We start from the raw sequence: 14,825 nt of genomic DNA on the forward strand, positions 1-14,825 counted from the left end.
ATGAGTAAGAAAATTTGCTTTTATTCAGGCCAATGAGAAATACAGATCACAAGACTTATTTTTCTGGTTGATTCTTTGCTTGCTTGAGAGTACCGAGATTGACTTTAGGCGGTGTAGAGAAACCAAAGCCTTTAGCAACTTTGGCTAAATCTAAATTATTTACATCAAAGATCTTTTTCAAGCTGAAAGAAGAATAAGCTTGAATGTAAGAACGATATCCATCTTTGGCTGATTGATTCAAGTAATAGTTTTTATCAATCAACTTCTCCAGTTGTCCTTGAACATTGGCAATCTTATTGGCAGGGAATTGGTATTCATTTAATGGCACCTTGGCATGCTTCAAGTATCTTAAGAAACCAAGTTCGCTAGGCAACAAGAACAATAAACTTTTTCCTTGGGCATTGGATCCACGGGCAGTACGGCCTACACGGTGAATATAATCACGGGGATCATCTGGTGGATCAAATTGAACAATCCAGTCAACAGCAGGAATATCCAAGCCTCTTGCTGCTACATCTGTACATAATAGAATACCTCTTTCAGCATTACAGTATTCAAAGAAAGTATTTGTACGCTTTTGTTGCTTTTGTTTACCCTACTAGATGTTAATAAAATCCATAACATAAAGTAATACTTACATGAAGTGATAAGACGGGCACATCAATATAATTCAAGAGTTCTGCATGGTATTTTACGGAATTACAGCTAGAAAAGAATACAATCACCTTCTTTTTCATGTTTTTTCTCAAAAAGGTAAACAGCAGCAAAAAGCGACGATCTGAATCACACACAACATAGCCTTGTTCTAAACCATCTGCTGTTGATGTATCTCGGTTTTCATGGACGTTAATGTAAAGTGGTCCTTTTTTCAATGAAATTCTGGCTAAATCTGTCACTTTGGTTGTCTGGGTAGCTGAAAACAACATGGTCTGTCTGTCTGAAGGCAAGATCTTTACAATTTGTCGCATTTCATCTTCAAAACCAATTTCCAGAATTCGATCTGCTTCATCAATAATCAAAGCCTTCAAATTTTTAAACACAAAGCCTCGAGTATTCTATTATTGTCTGTTAGCCCAGCCCACATACGCAGAGAAAGACTTACTTGTAAATGATCTAATAAACGACCAGGTGTAGCAATAATCAGATTGACGCCCTTTACCAACTTATCAGCTTCTGCTTTTCGATTAGCACCACCAATAACAATACCATACGTCAACTGATGGTATTTGAGCAAGTCCTTTGCAACACCAAAGATTTGAAGAGCTAATTCTCTAGTGGGGGACACAATGATAGCACCTGTACCATTTCTAGGCTTAAATTTGAGACGATAGAGCATTTCAATAGCGGGAATCAAAAAGGCCAAGGTTTTACCAGAGCCTGTCTTAGCAGCACCAAGTACATCCCGGCCAGCCATCAAAGGAGGGATCGTACGGGCTTGTACTTCAGTCATTTTAGGAAATCCTAGTTCTTTAATTGCATTTTTGGTGCGTTCACAACAGTCTAAAGAGTCAAAATCATAGTTAACATCAATTACTTGTTGCTCTTCTGTGTTAAGGGAGATGTCTTTTTGGTTATCTTTTTCTTCTTGTTTTTGTTTCTTTGCTGAAACTGAACGGTCTGAAGCAAGTTGTCTTTTCTTTGTGTCTCCCATGGCGATTGATCAAAAAAAAAATGGAAAAGATCTCGAAAAATTTAGAGGATGTTCCTTTTTTTTTTTTTTCTTAAGAGTGACTTTGTTATTTCGATAACCGCTTCAAGATGATTTGAGATTTGCATTGCTTGTTTCTCGCTTTGCTCAAATGAATCCTTTCCGAGAAAAAAAAAACAATTAGAACGCTTTTTGTGCTTCATTATTGATAATGAATATATAAAAAAAAAGTTTTTCTTTTCTTTTTTGTCATTCAATGGCGAATATTAAAAGTAAACACTTACAAGTTTTTTTTTAGTGGAAGATCTGCATTTCGAAAACATTAGGTTGTTTGAGAAACATCGTTGTACCAAAGACATACATACGTTGCGACTACCAAATAATTTTTGATTCCTTTTGGCATAAGCAAAATCAATATATTCAATATGCTTTAAATCCTTAATTTGCGCCTTTTTCAGGCATCAAACTTATTAGAGGATTGTGATTTTTAAACCAGCTTTCCTCACAGTTCTTTTTTGAATAAATCTGACAAGCAATTGATGAGCAGAGTGTTACCAAAGGCGGATTTGACCGTCCGCTACCGGCGCAAGTGTTTCTCAAACAAAACCCTCATTTCTGCCTTCCAATACCTGTTTTTTAAGCTTCCTATGGTTGAGCATACATAAAAGAACATATTTATGCAAAAATAAAACAAGTTTTGAAAAAGTCAAAATCGTCAATGTGGCCGTATGATCCCTTTTACGAAATCTTCATTTTTCACTGTTTTACGATTGGTGAGCGATAGAGACATTCTAGACATAACACGTCTTAGTACAAATTGCTTCTCTAGATTTATAAGACATACTCAAAGTGCCACATCTACAAAGTACTATAAAAAGTGTACGCCACAACTCAAAAACAGAAAACCCGTTTTTTGAGGAATAGCTCAAAATTTTACCAACATAAATACTGTGTTCTTTAGATCATTAGATATTCCGCTTAAATATCTATCAATTTTGTTAACACTCTATTCTGATATCTCTGCGTTTTTGAATGCTTTTTATCTATCATTTCTCTTCAATTTTTTTTTCCAGATTCTAATTACAGTCGATGAAACTAGGTTAGGCCAATAAAAAAAAATTGGTCATTTGGGACAGACATATGAAAATGGGACACGGGACGACAATGTTAGTATTTTTCATACAAATCAAAATTGATTTATTTACCTACTTTGATCACCTCCAAAATTTTCCTTATGTGCTCTTCATTCAAATTATTAAGAATATTGCTTTAAGGAGAAGAATATAAGAAATATGTGCTATACCTTGACCTCATTCCCTCTGTATTTGGTGGATAATTATCATGATGACCGTATTGATAACTGCTTGATGTCTTGCGTCTCTTCCGCTTATTCTTTTTGGTGTTTTTTCTTTTCCTTTTGTTATATTTTTTTTGCACCATTAATGAGAATGTTGACTGCATTTTCAATTGCTTGTTGAGAGCCTTTGTAGCTGCACCATTTGATTTTAGCAGTGTTAAAGCCGTAAAAATTTGCTAACGCTCGAAAATGTTGAAGAGCATACATAACATATTCTGTATAATGTTGGAGCTTTGCAGTTTTGCAGTTTTGGATGAGGGAAAGTGGGTTTCAATCTGCTCTATATCCAACCTTTTCTTTCTAACTTGCTCTAGCTTTTGTCGGTTGACAGTGCCATTCATGTTGTAATACTCGGCAGTTGACAAACGCCTCAAATCGTTTTTACCATGATAGGATACAAAGACATCAGACCTATTTTGATCGACAGTGCAAGGACGAAAGTAACGATCAACCTCTTCACTAGTGAAATCATCTACCTTCAGGGATACTTTATCATTGGGTGATATGGAGTGAACCTTCCTGCAGAATGAGACCCTACATGTATATCCGTCCGTGTAGATACTGTTTAAGAACATTTCTTCTTTTCTTTGTAGTAATTGTTGTAAATCTTCAAAGCTGTATATGTAAGATCATTGTGAGTGAACTGCCTGTATCAATTATTTTGAAAATGATTTCAACTCACCTGTTGATTTTAAGTTTGGCTTTAGTAAATTCTTGAATCAGATTAACGATAGCTTAAAATCAAAATTATCATAGAAGCATCTTTGAGCAAAGTTAAACACCGTCTCTTCAGGTTTTTTTGGACTACTTCTTCCAAAAATACCAGCTATGTTTTGGCCATCTACTTTTATAAAAACCTGGATTAGGAAATAAACTGAATAGCCTTGGTGGTTGAAATTTTGGTGGTTACATTTCGTTCTTGCTGTTGTTGTTCTCTGTTGATGTATTACGCTGTTTTGGCTTCTTCTTCTTTGGTCTTCTCCTTTGCTGGATTAATGGCACTACTGCTTCTACGGATTGTTGCTCTTGCTGGGCTACTTCTATTTGTGATTGCTGATCTTTGGCAATTGTTGACTTGTAGTTCTCAAGTATATATCTCAAAGCCGGCAATATATCAAAGGGAGCTTTGTTCAATACATCCCTGGTTAAGGGAGTAGCAGATAATATGTTTCTTATTTGTAACCTTAAAGGGTTTAGGAACAGACAAACCCTTGCTTTCATTTGCTCATTTAACGAGCTTGCTATGTTTTCAGCAGTAATAGTTGTCGGACCAGAGGAAAATAATGTTTCCATTACGTGATTGTACACAATGTACTTCACTTCTGGCATCTTTAAGTTCTATTAATGAGTATTATTAGTTCTGCTGGCAAAAAAAAGTTAGGCCTGGGCTTGATCCTACATGACTTACGTCAAAAGAAGTGCGCAGCTTATATATGAAATAGTTGGATATTATATTTTCAGAGTTTTCAATATAATAATTATTGTAACATGTTGCGATTGTTTCACAGGCAGTCGATAAAACTTGACCATAGTTTTTTATGCCTTGAATTTTTACTAGCAAGTCTATATCATCAGAATCATTCAACTCATCCCATGTTTCGTGCAAATGAGGGATATGATAAGAATATTTTTGAACAAATTCGCCAATTTCCATATCTCCATTGATTAGACGACACACAGAATACCAAAAGTTTTGCTGAAAAAATTCATTGCTCAAGCCTTGTGGGTGCTTTAAAATGTAATAATTCACAAATAATTGGGCTTTAAAGATAACTTCCCTCAGGAACAGAGACAGGCCTTGTATTTTTTCTAGAATCACATTAAAAGCACTATCATCAGACGTTTGTATGAATGACCTTAAGGGAATTGACACTGAATATCTTTCATTCGAAGAGCCCAGACTTTGCTGAATTAATTCTGATAAATTGAAATTGTAGTTCTGGCATTGTTTACTTCTTGCGGAAACATGTCCTCTCTCGCCACATGATCTACATATCACACCTTGTGTAGATGGTAAAGCATTACGCGCAATTTTTGCGTCCTTTTTGAGTTTCTTCTCTTCAAACGTATCTTTACGCTTGACGCCTTGTAAAGAATGTAAGCTTTCTTGGCAGTTCTTTTATCAGCAAAACACTTTATCTCGCTTTATTGTCGGTTGTCTTATTTGGTTTTCTGCTACTCCATGTTGTTCATTTTACTTGCTTTGTTTCTTTAGTTTAATCAAGGTTTCCACTTCTGGATATAATGGCGCATGCATACTTTTTTGAAAAAGAAAGTAAAAATGTCGACAACTTCTACCTACCGTGCATAAACCTTGTGTAGCCAAAACCTTAAAATTCATTTTAGCAGTGCAAATCTCCAGAAAAAAACGTGTGAGACTTGTTCTCCGTTGACTAGGACGAGAGCTTAATACCACTTTGGAGTTCGATTCGCAATAAACAAGGATTGTTGAAGGAACGACCAATAATTTTGATTCGTATAGAAAATACTAACATTGTCGTCCCATTTCATATCCTTGTTCCATTTTCATATCCTTGTCCCATTTTCATATGTCTGTCCCAATTTAATTTGGAAATGACCAATTTTTTTTTATTGGCCTAACCTAGTTTCGTCGACTGTAATAGCAAGAGAATATTAATTCAAACCCAGATATTTTTTATGGCAACAGCCTGTCTATGCCAACATCCACTCCAAGCTTCAAAACATGCCAACTTTTCTCTCATTTCATTCTGTAATGTTCTTTCTTGACACAAATAAGCTAATTGTCTTTATTAAATAAACAAGCTAGTAAATATTTATATTGCTACTATTTAATTATTTCACCATAGGGTTGTTCATCAAAGTCCAATTAACAAAAGCTATCAGCTTGATCTAAACTATTCAAGTCAAATATACATCAAGCGTCTTTTGTCAACTAACAAAGCAACCTGTGCTTTGTTTTCGTCTTCTGTGATAATTCTCTAGGTATTTTATTTGCTGTTTGTTGATAGCTCCTCGTCGATATCTTCGAATGAATGCAATCGATTCCATAGGATCCATTCCTTCTTCTATCAATGCAATAGCCACCAAAACAGGTGCTCTTTTACTTTATCAGACATTGATTTTGATGATCAATATTTACCTTCCTAGTCCAGCTACGCAATGAGCAGCAATACATGGTCGTTTTTTTTCTATTGGGTTTTTTTCTTCTGTATCAAGTGACATGCTTTCTTTTTTGAATCGACTATCCACCAGGTCTAGCCATTCTTGAATGATCTCTTTTGAAGGAGGACCGCCATCAGAAAACATCCAATCATGCACTTGAATGCCATGCTCATTCAGGCTGTGATGGGAATAAGTTGCATTACAGCATCGAACTACATCTGTCACATTCCATCTTTCAAACTCCTACTCGAAGACAAGTCATTTCATGAAGAGCCACTTGTATTTTCTTTACTTGGATATAGATAGATAGGTTGTTAATACTCGGTGTATCCGTAATTAAGAATCTTAGGTCTTTGTATTCAATAAGTGAAGGTGGGTGTAGCAATTGTTTTTGAATTTTATTGTACGCAGGTGGTTTCAACATATTTTAAGAGAAAAGAAAGAAAAGAGAAAAAAGCAAAAAGATATGCTTATTTATTCACGATGATTGCATCACGTGCAACCCCACATATCATTTGATTTATTCATCAACTAGACCTAACAACTTGGCACAGTGAATATGAAGCAGTTGGCCATGCTCACTTTCTCGAACAACATCACTGCTTATCATTCCCCGATGACACCTTAAACATGTTGTCTGGCTGTCTATTGAAATAGGACCAATCTCTTTAAATGTCTTGATCATTTCACTACTAACCTAGTGTATGTAAATAAGAAATCACGACTGTATGTTATACTTGCCATTAAATTCTCTCCTCTGCTTAAGCCAAGTACGATTTGACTTTCTTTATAATCGTCTAATGATCTCCTTAAAGACCTTACAAGAAAATCTTGAAGCATATTGAGTGACCAATCTTCTGGTATTGTTTCAAGGACCTATGATATCAATGTGAATTCATTTATCGCACCAAACAAATCATTACTTCTAGAATATCAAGATAAACGCCTTGTGTGTTCAACAAGTGCATGGTTCGAGCCATCATGAGTTCACTATATAAATAAATATCAATTTGTGTTACCATGTACCCAAGATTACCTGTCTTTGATGGCAAGATAGGACTTGAATAGCATAGTGAACAAGATACTTCTTTCTTTCAAGTTTTCAGGAGAGAGATACTCATCTTCTATGGCAATCAGAGGCACAGGTCTTTCAACTGCTGCGGCTAAAGAAGATGTTCTTGGTAATATCTTTTGTGTTGTTGGCTGTGTATTGATGACGATTGGTGGGATCATACCTATACTTTGCCCGTTTGTCACACAATACGTTTCCGCGCCCATAAAATCACAGAGGTCATGAATAAGAATGTCTAGCGCTTCTTTATGCTTGTTCATCTACCAACGGATGAGAATTACAAAAAAAAAAAAAGAACAATGTAGAATGAACTTACTTTTCCATAAACAATGACTTTCTCAATGTCTAAAGGGCCTGCCTTTATCAATACTTCAAGTAAAATCTCTGGTGAATACAAGGAAGAATTTTGAAGTGTACGAATCAAGATCAAACGTGCCTTCACAAGCTGTGATTGTTGTTGCAGAGATCCAAGATAACCGATAAAAGTTGACTTGGTAAGGCGATCAGATCCTTCTTTTGACCCATCTGCCTTAAGAGAATCAGCACTTTGTTTAAAGTTCTCGGCTACATTGACACATTAAGTAACACAAGACATACACACACTTTAAACTTACCGAGATCTTTGATTTCTTTTGTGTTGTTGTTCACCTCTTTATAGACATCCTTGACATAGCTACAAGCAAGACGGGTGTGGTATTCTGATCTATCACTGTGTTGTTCGAGAACAAGATATTCAAGAAAAGTGCGTACACATTCATTACTGTAACGTTCTAATTTCTCGAGAATTTCGTCTGGATCCATATCTTGTTTGCGAGGTGACTTTGTAAACACTTCAACACCATCTGCTGGATTTTGATGTGTTAGCCACCATGCATAATGCATCATGACCGAGAGCGGCAATTCTTCTGCAATTGTATCTCTCAATAAACACCGCTTGATTCTACCAAGTCCATCTTTAAATTCTGGATCATCAAGTTCTCCAGCATAAATCCTTTTTAAATAAGTAAAGCAAATTTCTTGCTTGTTGTGATTCTCGGAATATGATAGCTTACTTTGTCCAGATTTCAAACATTTTTTCATACATATGCTTTGATTCGTACAGAACAGAAAGCGCATAATGTTTCTTGAAGGGGGACGACAGTATTTAAGTATATAGTGTATAAAGTGCTTACTTACCTTTGATTTAGATAAAGCCTCTGAACAATCCTCTACACTACAATCGTTAGGTGCTTTTAATAATTGATATATAGAGATGTTGTCGTTTTTGATGATATAAATCTTCAATAGGCAAGTATCAATCACTTTACAAAGCAAGTCATTTTGTCCCCATTGATGCTTTCTTTTTTCTCGCTCCATACAAAGATATTTATCCAATGCATCACTGGCATTTGTCAAGAAAGTCTGTCGCACATGAGCCAAATTATCAGATGCATAATCCTTGAGATTTCTCTCTACAATGTCTTTCACTGATCCCAATGTGTCCAATAAAGTACGCACACCATCAAACAATAGCACAGGGGAAAACTCTTCTCGCCATGATGATGATGCTAAACCATCAAACAACTGAACAATAGGGCGTGGGTCTATTTCGCCCTTTGAAAGTAAACTAAAGGCATCATCAAACAATGCCTGTTCCAATAAATATAAACCAGATCTCTGATAACTATAATTGAGTTCAGATTGTAATCGCTCAGCATAAACATGATCGCTATCATTGGAAATGGTGTCCTTGGCTTGCTCTGCTAATTGTATCGCTTCTTCAACCAAGTTCTTTTCTAACAACTGATCCACTTGAACAATCAGAGGTGTTGTCACTTGTGCTAACACTGAATCTTTTCCATAAATCAAAATACGTGCAGCAGCTGTTGAGTATCGACTAATTTCTCCTTTTAATTGACTCTCGAGTTCAGCATCGTCTATTTTTTCTGGCCAAGGACTACGCTTGAGTTTTTCAGCTAAGGCGTCTAATGATACTTTTATACCGTGACTAAATGTCATGCCTCGAGCCTCAAAAGAAGCATCAAATGTCATTGTTTGCAATAGGTTTTGATTCAATAGGTTGTGAATTTCAATTGTATTATTGCACAGAAGAGCAATGACATAGGGGAATTCAACACATAATGTTTTCGGATAACTCGTCCATTGCAATGTGCCTTGAATAGGATTACCTTTGGCATTGACAAGAATACCAATTGCTTGATCGTCTGAACCATTGACAATCAAGAATTTGTCTTTTTGAACAACAGAGACGAGAGGGCGAGGTATTAACTGTGTTCCTGAACCTATTAAGGTGGGTGATTTCACTTTTACTTGTGGTGTAGGCGATAGTGGAAACGTAACGGGCTGTTCAAGATTGATGAGCTTGTAAAGTTCAGCATCTGCTAAACAAAGCATATGACTGTGTCTTGCTACTGTAATGGCTGCTTCAGAAAGAGGTAATTCCTATAGAACAATGAGTTTTTATACATGTTATATCGGATCTCCTTGCCCTTTTCAAATGCATGGATTCTCCAATCTTGTAAATTTGAATATTTCTCCTTTTGACAACAGTCAGTTCGACAGTACCATCTTCGCCTATTCCCCCTTCCTCTGCTATGTCATGCGAGAAACAAGATACGCCTTTAATAGGCTGAATTAAAGAAACAGGTATTGGATCAAAAGATGGCAAAGAGAAAAAGAACAGTGTTGCATCTATATGACATATGAATAATTCAGTTTCGAGCATCGATAAATTTACCGCATAGTACAACAGCCCTTGAGACTTGAGGGAGTAGCAAGATGCGTTCGACACTTTTCTTGCCGAATCCCAAGTTGATTGTGTTTTCTAATCTTGCTGAGACTGTCTAGTATACACATTAGTTATACTCGCTCTATGCATGTACTCTTACTTTGGTCAAACCATTATTGTCTTGGAGTGAATAGTGTAATATGACACCATCAAGAGTACCACAATAAAGGTCACTATCTGACAAAGGAGATGGTGTTAAAGATGAGAGGGTATATCAGGTACAAGTTTTACCCCAAGCGCCTACAGAGTCTATGCGTGTTATTGTGGGTGTTGCATAGTGAACAGTAGGCTCACTCGTTTCAGGAGAAAAAGGTCTTCTCGAGAAAGAGGAAGAAGTAGAACTTGTTGCAGTCGGTACAATAGGTTCTTCTACTATTGAAGGTTGTAGTATAGTCTCTAGAGTGTATGGCGTATAAGGCATTAAAATAAATAAACAAATAAACCAGAAAAAAGAGACAAATCAAAAAAAAATGTCATTTTATTAGCTTCGTATCTTGCGAGACAATCGCCTTAATTCATCACAGTTCTTCATTTTCATGTTTTGTGCCTTTTTATAGGCCTTTTCATCTCTTCCCACAATGCCAAACATGATACCTTCTGCTTGAGCCAATAAATTGGCTTTACGTCTTTGTTCTTGTTGACAGCCGTGTCTTAATTCGCTTAACCAGTCAGATTCAATCTGCCTTTCTGTTCTTTGGAATTTGTACTTGTTGTTCTTGATTGTTGTATCAAATACTTTTGGATTTACATAATAATTGATGTGATTGAATTTAGTAGTTCGTAAATTGGTATTAGGTACTGAAGGTCGAAAAGTATAAGTAGGTTCGCCTTCAAAGGAGAATAAAATAGCAAAAATAGCCAAGAGAAACAAAAGAATGATAGGCAAGAATTGAGATAATCCTCCCAGAAGATCGTCTCCACCTCGCTGTTGCCTGTTGTTGTTTTGATGTGATCTTGAATATCTCTGTTGCTGTTGTTGCTGTCTATATCTGAATTGTTGCTGGTGACGGAATCCTGGTCCAAAATTGTTACGCATGCCTCCTCCAAAGAACATATTAAATAGATCCTCTGGCGATACTTCTTCTCCATGACGTCGACTATATGCATATTGAGGTTGATGATAAAATGAGGAGGCTGTTGACCTTGCTCGATTATTGTCCGCATCACCACCTTGATCATGAATAGCTCTTTTGTTGGAATCAGATAACACATCAAATGCCTTTGCAACCACTATTACCAGTATAAGAAATAAGCTTTTTCTCTCAATAACTCACGTTTAAAGGCTTCATCTGCTCCTGGTGCACTATTTTTATCTGGATGGAATTGTAATGCTTGCTATAGGAATATATAAGACTCAATTAAACCTCTCTCTCTCTCTCTCTCTCTCTCTCTCTCTCTCTCTCTCTCTCTCTCTCTCTCTCTCTCTCTCTTTTTTTTTTTTTTTTTTTTTTTTTTTTACCTTTCTATAGGCCTTTTTAATCTGAATATCTGTTGCATTTCTCTCAACAGAGAGTACTTTATAGTAATTTTTTCCACAAGCCAATATTGTTTTTACAGCCTGTAATTGTTCTGCTGTATATTTTCGATCTTGCTGTACTGGCTCAGGGGTCTTTTTTTCTTGTTTTGGTGCACTGTGAGGGGGAGCGCTGCTCTTTGTATTGTTTTTTATTGCTGACAATAATTGTTCACCTTGGCGTGTTGGGAATAAGCGTATTGATTTTTCAGCAAATTTTTGAGCTTTAGATAAGTTGCCTGTTTCCAAGGCTGACTTTGCGATTGACAAACACTTGAGGGCCTCATCCTTGTTACCTTCCATCTTGATGTATGATAGATCAAGAACAACAACAAAAAAGACAGAATATTCAAGTGTAACGATTACTGTTTTTAATATCTGTTCTTTGTTGATTGGCTAACAAGAATGTACACATCTTTGGCCCAAATGTTGAGCTTGACACCGGACAGTTTTGTTGCGGGGAAGAAGCAACCGGACAAGTCATTAACGAATCAAAAGAAGGCATTGGTTCCTTTTGATTTTCAGGTCATACTCAACAGGCTGCTTCAATTAGTAATTGTTCTCGAAATATCATTTGCAATGTTTCATACCACTCCTCAATATTTATGGACAGTGCAAGTTGATGGCACATGTCTTTATGTTTATTTTCCCTTTGTATTGTGATATTCAACCCTTTTTTAACAGTGATATACATATTATTTGAAGTCTTTTATAATGTAATCAGATAACAACTATGCGTTTATTGATTTAGGGTTAAACGTTATTGATCAGAACTATCGAAAATCCATTGAGTGTATCTTGCTGTTTCAATTCACTTGATTGGCTCAGACACAGTCATAAAAAATTGAAGAGTCATAACTCACCCGATTTATCCCTATTGTTATAGAAAGGATATTAATGATACTTGTGTATTTTGAATTGAAAAAAGAGAGTGAAATGAATACCATTAGGTTTGTGCGTGGATAAAGAATTAGACTTCATTATATTTTGGTCAGCTTATTGTTGATTTCCCATCTCACCTTCAATTTGCAAGGGACGAAAAAAGGTCGGGAATGAATCCCGAATTTATTCGTTTCCGAGGTCAAGTACATATATAAAGGGATCCATTTTCTAATTTAACACAGATCATTCTATTCAACCCCACTCTTCAATTATGTTTACTACTTCTATTGCTTTACAATCGCAGACTTTGCTGAAGACTGCTACGCCCTTAGTGTCTCGCATGGTTGTACCTGCTGCTGCATTAACCTTATCTCGTCGTACCTTTGCTTCTTGTACAACTCAACGTCAACAAGACAAGCTTTCTGAATTTGCCCATAGAATGCCTCGGGATATTTACCGTGAAATCCTTGAAGACCGCCCTACTCCCATGTGTGAAGAATTCCTAGGTAGTCAGAAACTGACATCTGAACTCTTGGAAAAGATTGAGTATAGCCCTGGCAAGCACTTTGTTCCTCAAACAATTGGTGATCGCATGGCTCTTTATGCTGTCAAGTTCTTGCGTACGCTTCCTGATACTTATTTCGGTAAAGATCATTATATGCGTGCTGTTATGTTGGAAACCATTGCTGCTGTCCCTGGTATGGTGGGTGCTATGCTGCGCCATATGAAGAGCTTGCGTACAATGAAGCAAGACAATGGCTGGATCTCTCACTTATTACATGAAGCTGAAAACGAACGTATGCATTTGATGACCTGGATTAAGTGCTTACAACCATCACTCTGGAATCGTCTGCTTGTACTGGGTGCACAAGGCGTCTTTTTCAATGCTTACTTTTTACTCTACTTGTTCTCGCCCAAGACTGCTCATCGAATGTGTGGTTATCTTGAAGAAGAAGCTGTTATTTCCTATACCCATTTCCTAAATGACATTGATGCTGGTATCATCAAGAATGGTCCTGCTCCTGATGTTGCTATTGATTATTACAACTTACATCCCAACGCTTCTATTCGTGATGTTGTACTTGCTGTTCGAGCTGATGAAGCTGTTCATCGTGATGCCAATCATTTCTTTTCTGACCGTATTGCTCAACAAAAAGAAGACATTCTTTCTGAAGTCAAGGCTCAATATGAAGCGACCAAGAATCAAACCCATACTGGTTCAATGGCTTAATTTTAACGTCTTATAACTTATTTATATACACTCTCTATGCCTGTCTCTATTTGCTCAATATTATGGATATCTGTAAATAAAACTTATTTTAGAATTTATATCTACTCTTTGCTTAAATACAGATGTAAAAAATGTTTTATGTGTCTACAGGCAGCAATTACATCTATATAGCTGTTCCAAAGATGTTTGTATTCAACAACAACAACAGAAAACCGCCATCAAAGGTATCAATGTTATTGAAATTATCGTAAATAAGTATGCAAGCTTTGCAACTCGTCGATTTTCATTCTTTTGCTATAAGATAAAAAAAAAGTTTTTTTTCTGTCTTTGCATACACAAAAAAGACAGATGAAAAGTAACATTAGCTACAAAAATCAATTCTAAATGGCAAATGAGCTTTTTGGGCGTCATGGTATAGATGGCGGTGCCCTTTTTTCTAATTGTGATCACTAAACTCAAGATGAATTGGCAAAGAATGTTTACAAAGATCCATGTAGGTGCATTTCTTTATTTTTTGGCCTGAAAAAATGCATCATTACATATGAACCTCATTTAATCAATCCCTTTTTCAGCACTGTGCATGTTTAGAGGGCACTGCAAATTTTCCTAATGTGCGGTCTTGGGATTTAAAATGCAGGCACAAAATAATAATTTCTTTGTTTTGTTTACACGTACAAAAGTTTTTGTTTCTCCTGTTATCATGTTTGTAAATCAAGAAAAAACTTTTTACCAAAAGTAGGCATAGAACATCTTCTTTGTAAAATGCGACAAACCAACTTAATTCATGCAACGGAAAGTACTGCAATTAAGCATTAAAAATATTTTTAGAAAAAAAAGGAGGGACTGTTGTTCTACTTTTCTCTCTCTCTCTCTCTCTCTCTCTCTTTTCAAGAAATAGATTGGCGTATTTCGGCAACTGATATTTCACAAACTGGAGAGTCCGTTATGTCTTTGAAGTAGATGTGGCGTTGTTTTTTTGTTGATTGCCATGGGTATTTTCTTACAGAAAGTTGTTGTAATCATCAAGAATAAAATTGTGCGTCTTTGAATTTAGTCTTTAGCTAATGATGATGTATCCAAAAAAGATCATACGTTTTTTTTTCTTATTGGAATAGACAGAAAATGGGTAACTTGTTATTCACTCTATACAAACCTGATCATCAAAAAAAGACGGGGCAAGTTGCATAAAG

The 14,825-nt window shown here is 36.1% G+C and overlaps 6 protein-coding genes across 6 annotated transcripts; 1 reads left to right on the forward strand and 5 right to left on the reverse strand.

Annotated features, from left to right (window-relative positions):
- Window positions 1-2: 2 nt before the first annotated feature.
- On the reverse strand, window positions 3-1,719 carry B0P05DRAFT_514004 (DEAD-domain-containing protein). Its single transcript, XM_051575666.1, has 3 exons — window positions 1,103-1,719; window positions 639-1,055; window positions 3-595 (listed from the first exon to the last, which is right to left on the reverse strand). The coding sequence occupies exons 1-3, from the start codon at window positions 1,649-1,651 to the stop codon at window positions 56-58; spliced, it is 1,506 nt and encodes a 501-aa protein (XP_051432669.1). The 5' UTR covers window positions 1,652-1,719; the 3' UTR covers window positions 3-55.
- Window positions 1,720-2,917: 1,198 nt separating this feature from the next.
- Window positions 2,918-4,659, reverse strand: B0P05DRAFT_580531 (uncharacterized protein; the record flags this gene model as incomplete). The annotated part of the gene is made up of 5 exons (XM_051582029.1): window positions 2,918-3,138; window positions 3,187-3,464; window positions 3,735-3,846; window positions 3,956-4,343; window positions 4,414-4,659. 5 exons carry the CDS (start codon window positions 4,657-4,659, stop codon window positions 2,918-2,920), a joined length of 1,245 nt encoding a protein of 414 aa, XP_051432670.1.
- Window positions 4,660-5,748: 1,089 nt separating this feature from the next.
- Window positions 5,749-6,578, reverse strand: B0P05DRAFT_495016 (protein-tyrosine phosphatase-like protein). The gene is made up of 3 exons (XM_051575367.1): window positions 6,442-6,578; window positions 6,127-6,392; window positions 5,749-6,084 (listed from the first exon to the last, which is right to left on the reverse strand). Exons 1-3 carry the CDS (start codon window positions 6,571-6,573, stop codon window positions 5,916-5,918), a joined length of 567 nt encoding a protein of 188 aa, XP_051432671.1. The 5' UTR covers window positions 6,574-6,578; the 3' UTR covers window positions 5,749-5,915.
- Window position 6,579: 1 nt separating this feature from the next.
- B0P05DRAFT_514009 (vacuolar sorting protein 39 domain 2-domain-containing protein) lies at window positions 6,580-10,452 on the reverse strand. The gene is made up of 12 exons (XM_051575667.1): window positions 10,241-10,452; window positions 10,110-10,186; window positions 9,959-10,064; window positions 9,710-9,912; window positions 8,398-9,663; window positions 8,274-8,344; window positions 7,836-8,212; window positions 7,538-7,785; window positions 7,186-7,481; window positions 7,073-7,139; window positions 6,891-7,025; window positions 6,580-6,846 (listed from the first exon to the last, which is right to left on the reverse strand). The coding sequence occupies exons 1-12, from the start codon at window positions 10,428-10,430 to the stop codon at window positions 6,670-6,672; spliced, it is 3,213 nt and encodes a 1,070-aa protein (XP_051432672.1). The 5' UTR covers window positions 10,431-10,452; the 3' UTR covers window positions 6,580-6,669.
- Window positions 10,453-10,462: 10 nt separating this feature from the next.
- Window positions 10,463-11,911, reverse strand: B0P05DRAFT_550937 (DnaJ domain-containing protein). The gene is made up of 3 exons (XM_051579297.1): window positions 11,469-11,911; window positions 11,284-11,344; window positions 10,463-11,239 (listed from the first exon to the last, which is right to left on the reverse strand). The coding sequence occupies exons 1-3, from the start codon at window positions 11,823-11,825 to the stop codon at window positions 10,491-10,493; spliced, it is 1,167 nt and encodes a 388-aa protein (XP_051432673.1). The 5' UTR covers window positions 11,826-11,911; the 3' UTR covers window positions 10,463-10,490.
- Window positions 11,912-12,653: 742 nt separating this feature from the next.
- On the forward strand, window positions 12,654-13,739 carry B0P05DRAFT_550939 (alternative oxidase-domain-containing protein). The gene has a single exon (XM_051579298.1). The coding sequence runs from the start codon at window positions 12,676-12,678 to the stop codon at window positions 13,633-13,635; it is 960 nt and encodes a 319-aa protein (XP_051432674.1). The 5' UTR covers window positions 12,654-12,675; the 3' UTR covers window positions 13,636-13,739.
- The last annotated feature ends 1,086 nt before the right edge of the window (window positions 13,740-14,825 follow it).

This window comes from Gilbertella persicaria (assembly GCF_025201335.1).
Source record: "Gilbertella persicaria strain CBS 190.32 chromosome Unknown B0P05scaffold_33, whole genome shotgun sequence".
Lineage (NCBI taxonomy): Eukaryota > Fungi > Mucoromycota > Mucoromycetes > Mucorales > Choanephoraceae > Gilbertella > Gilbertella persicaria.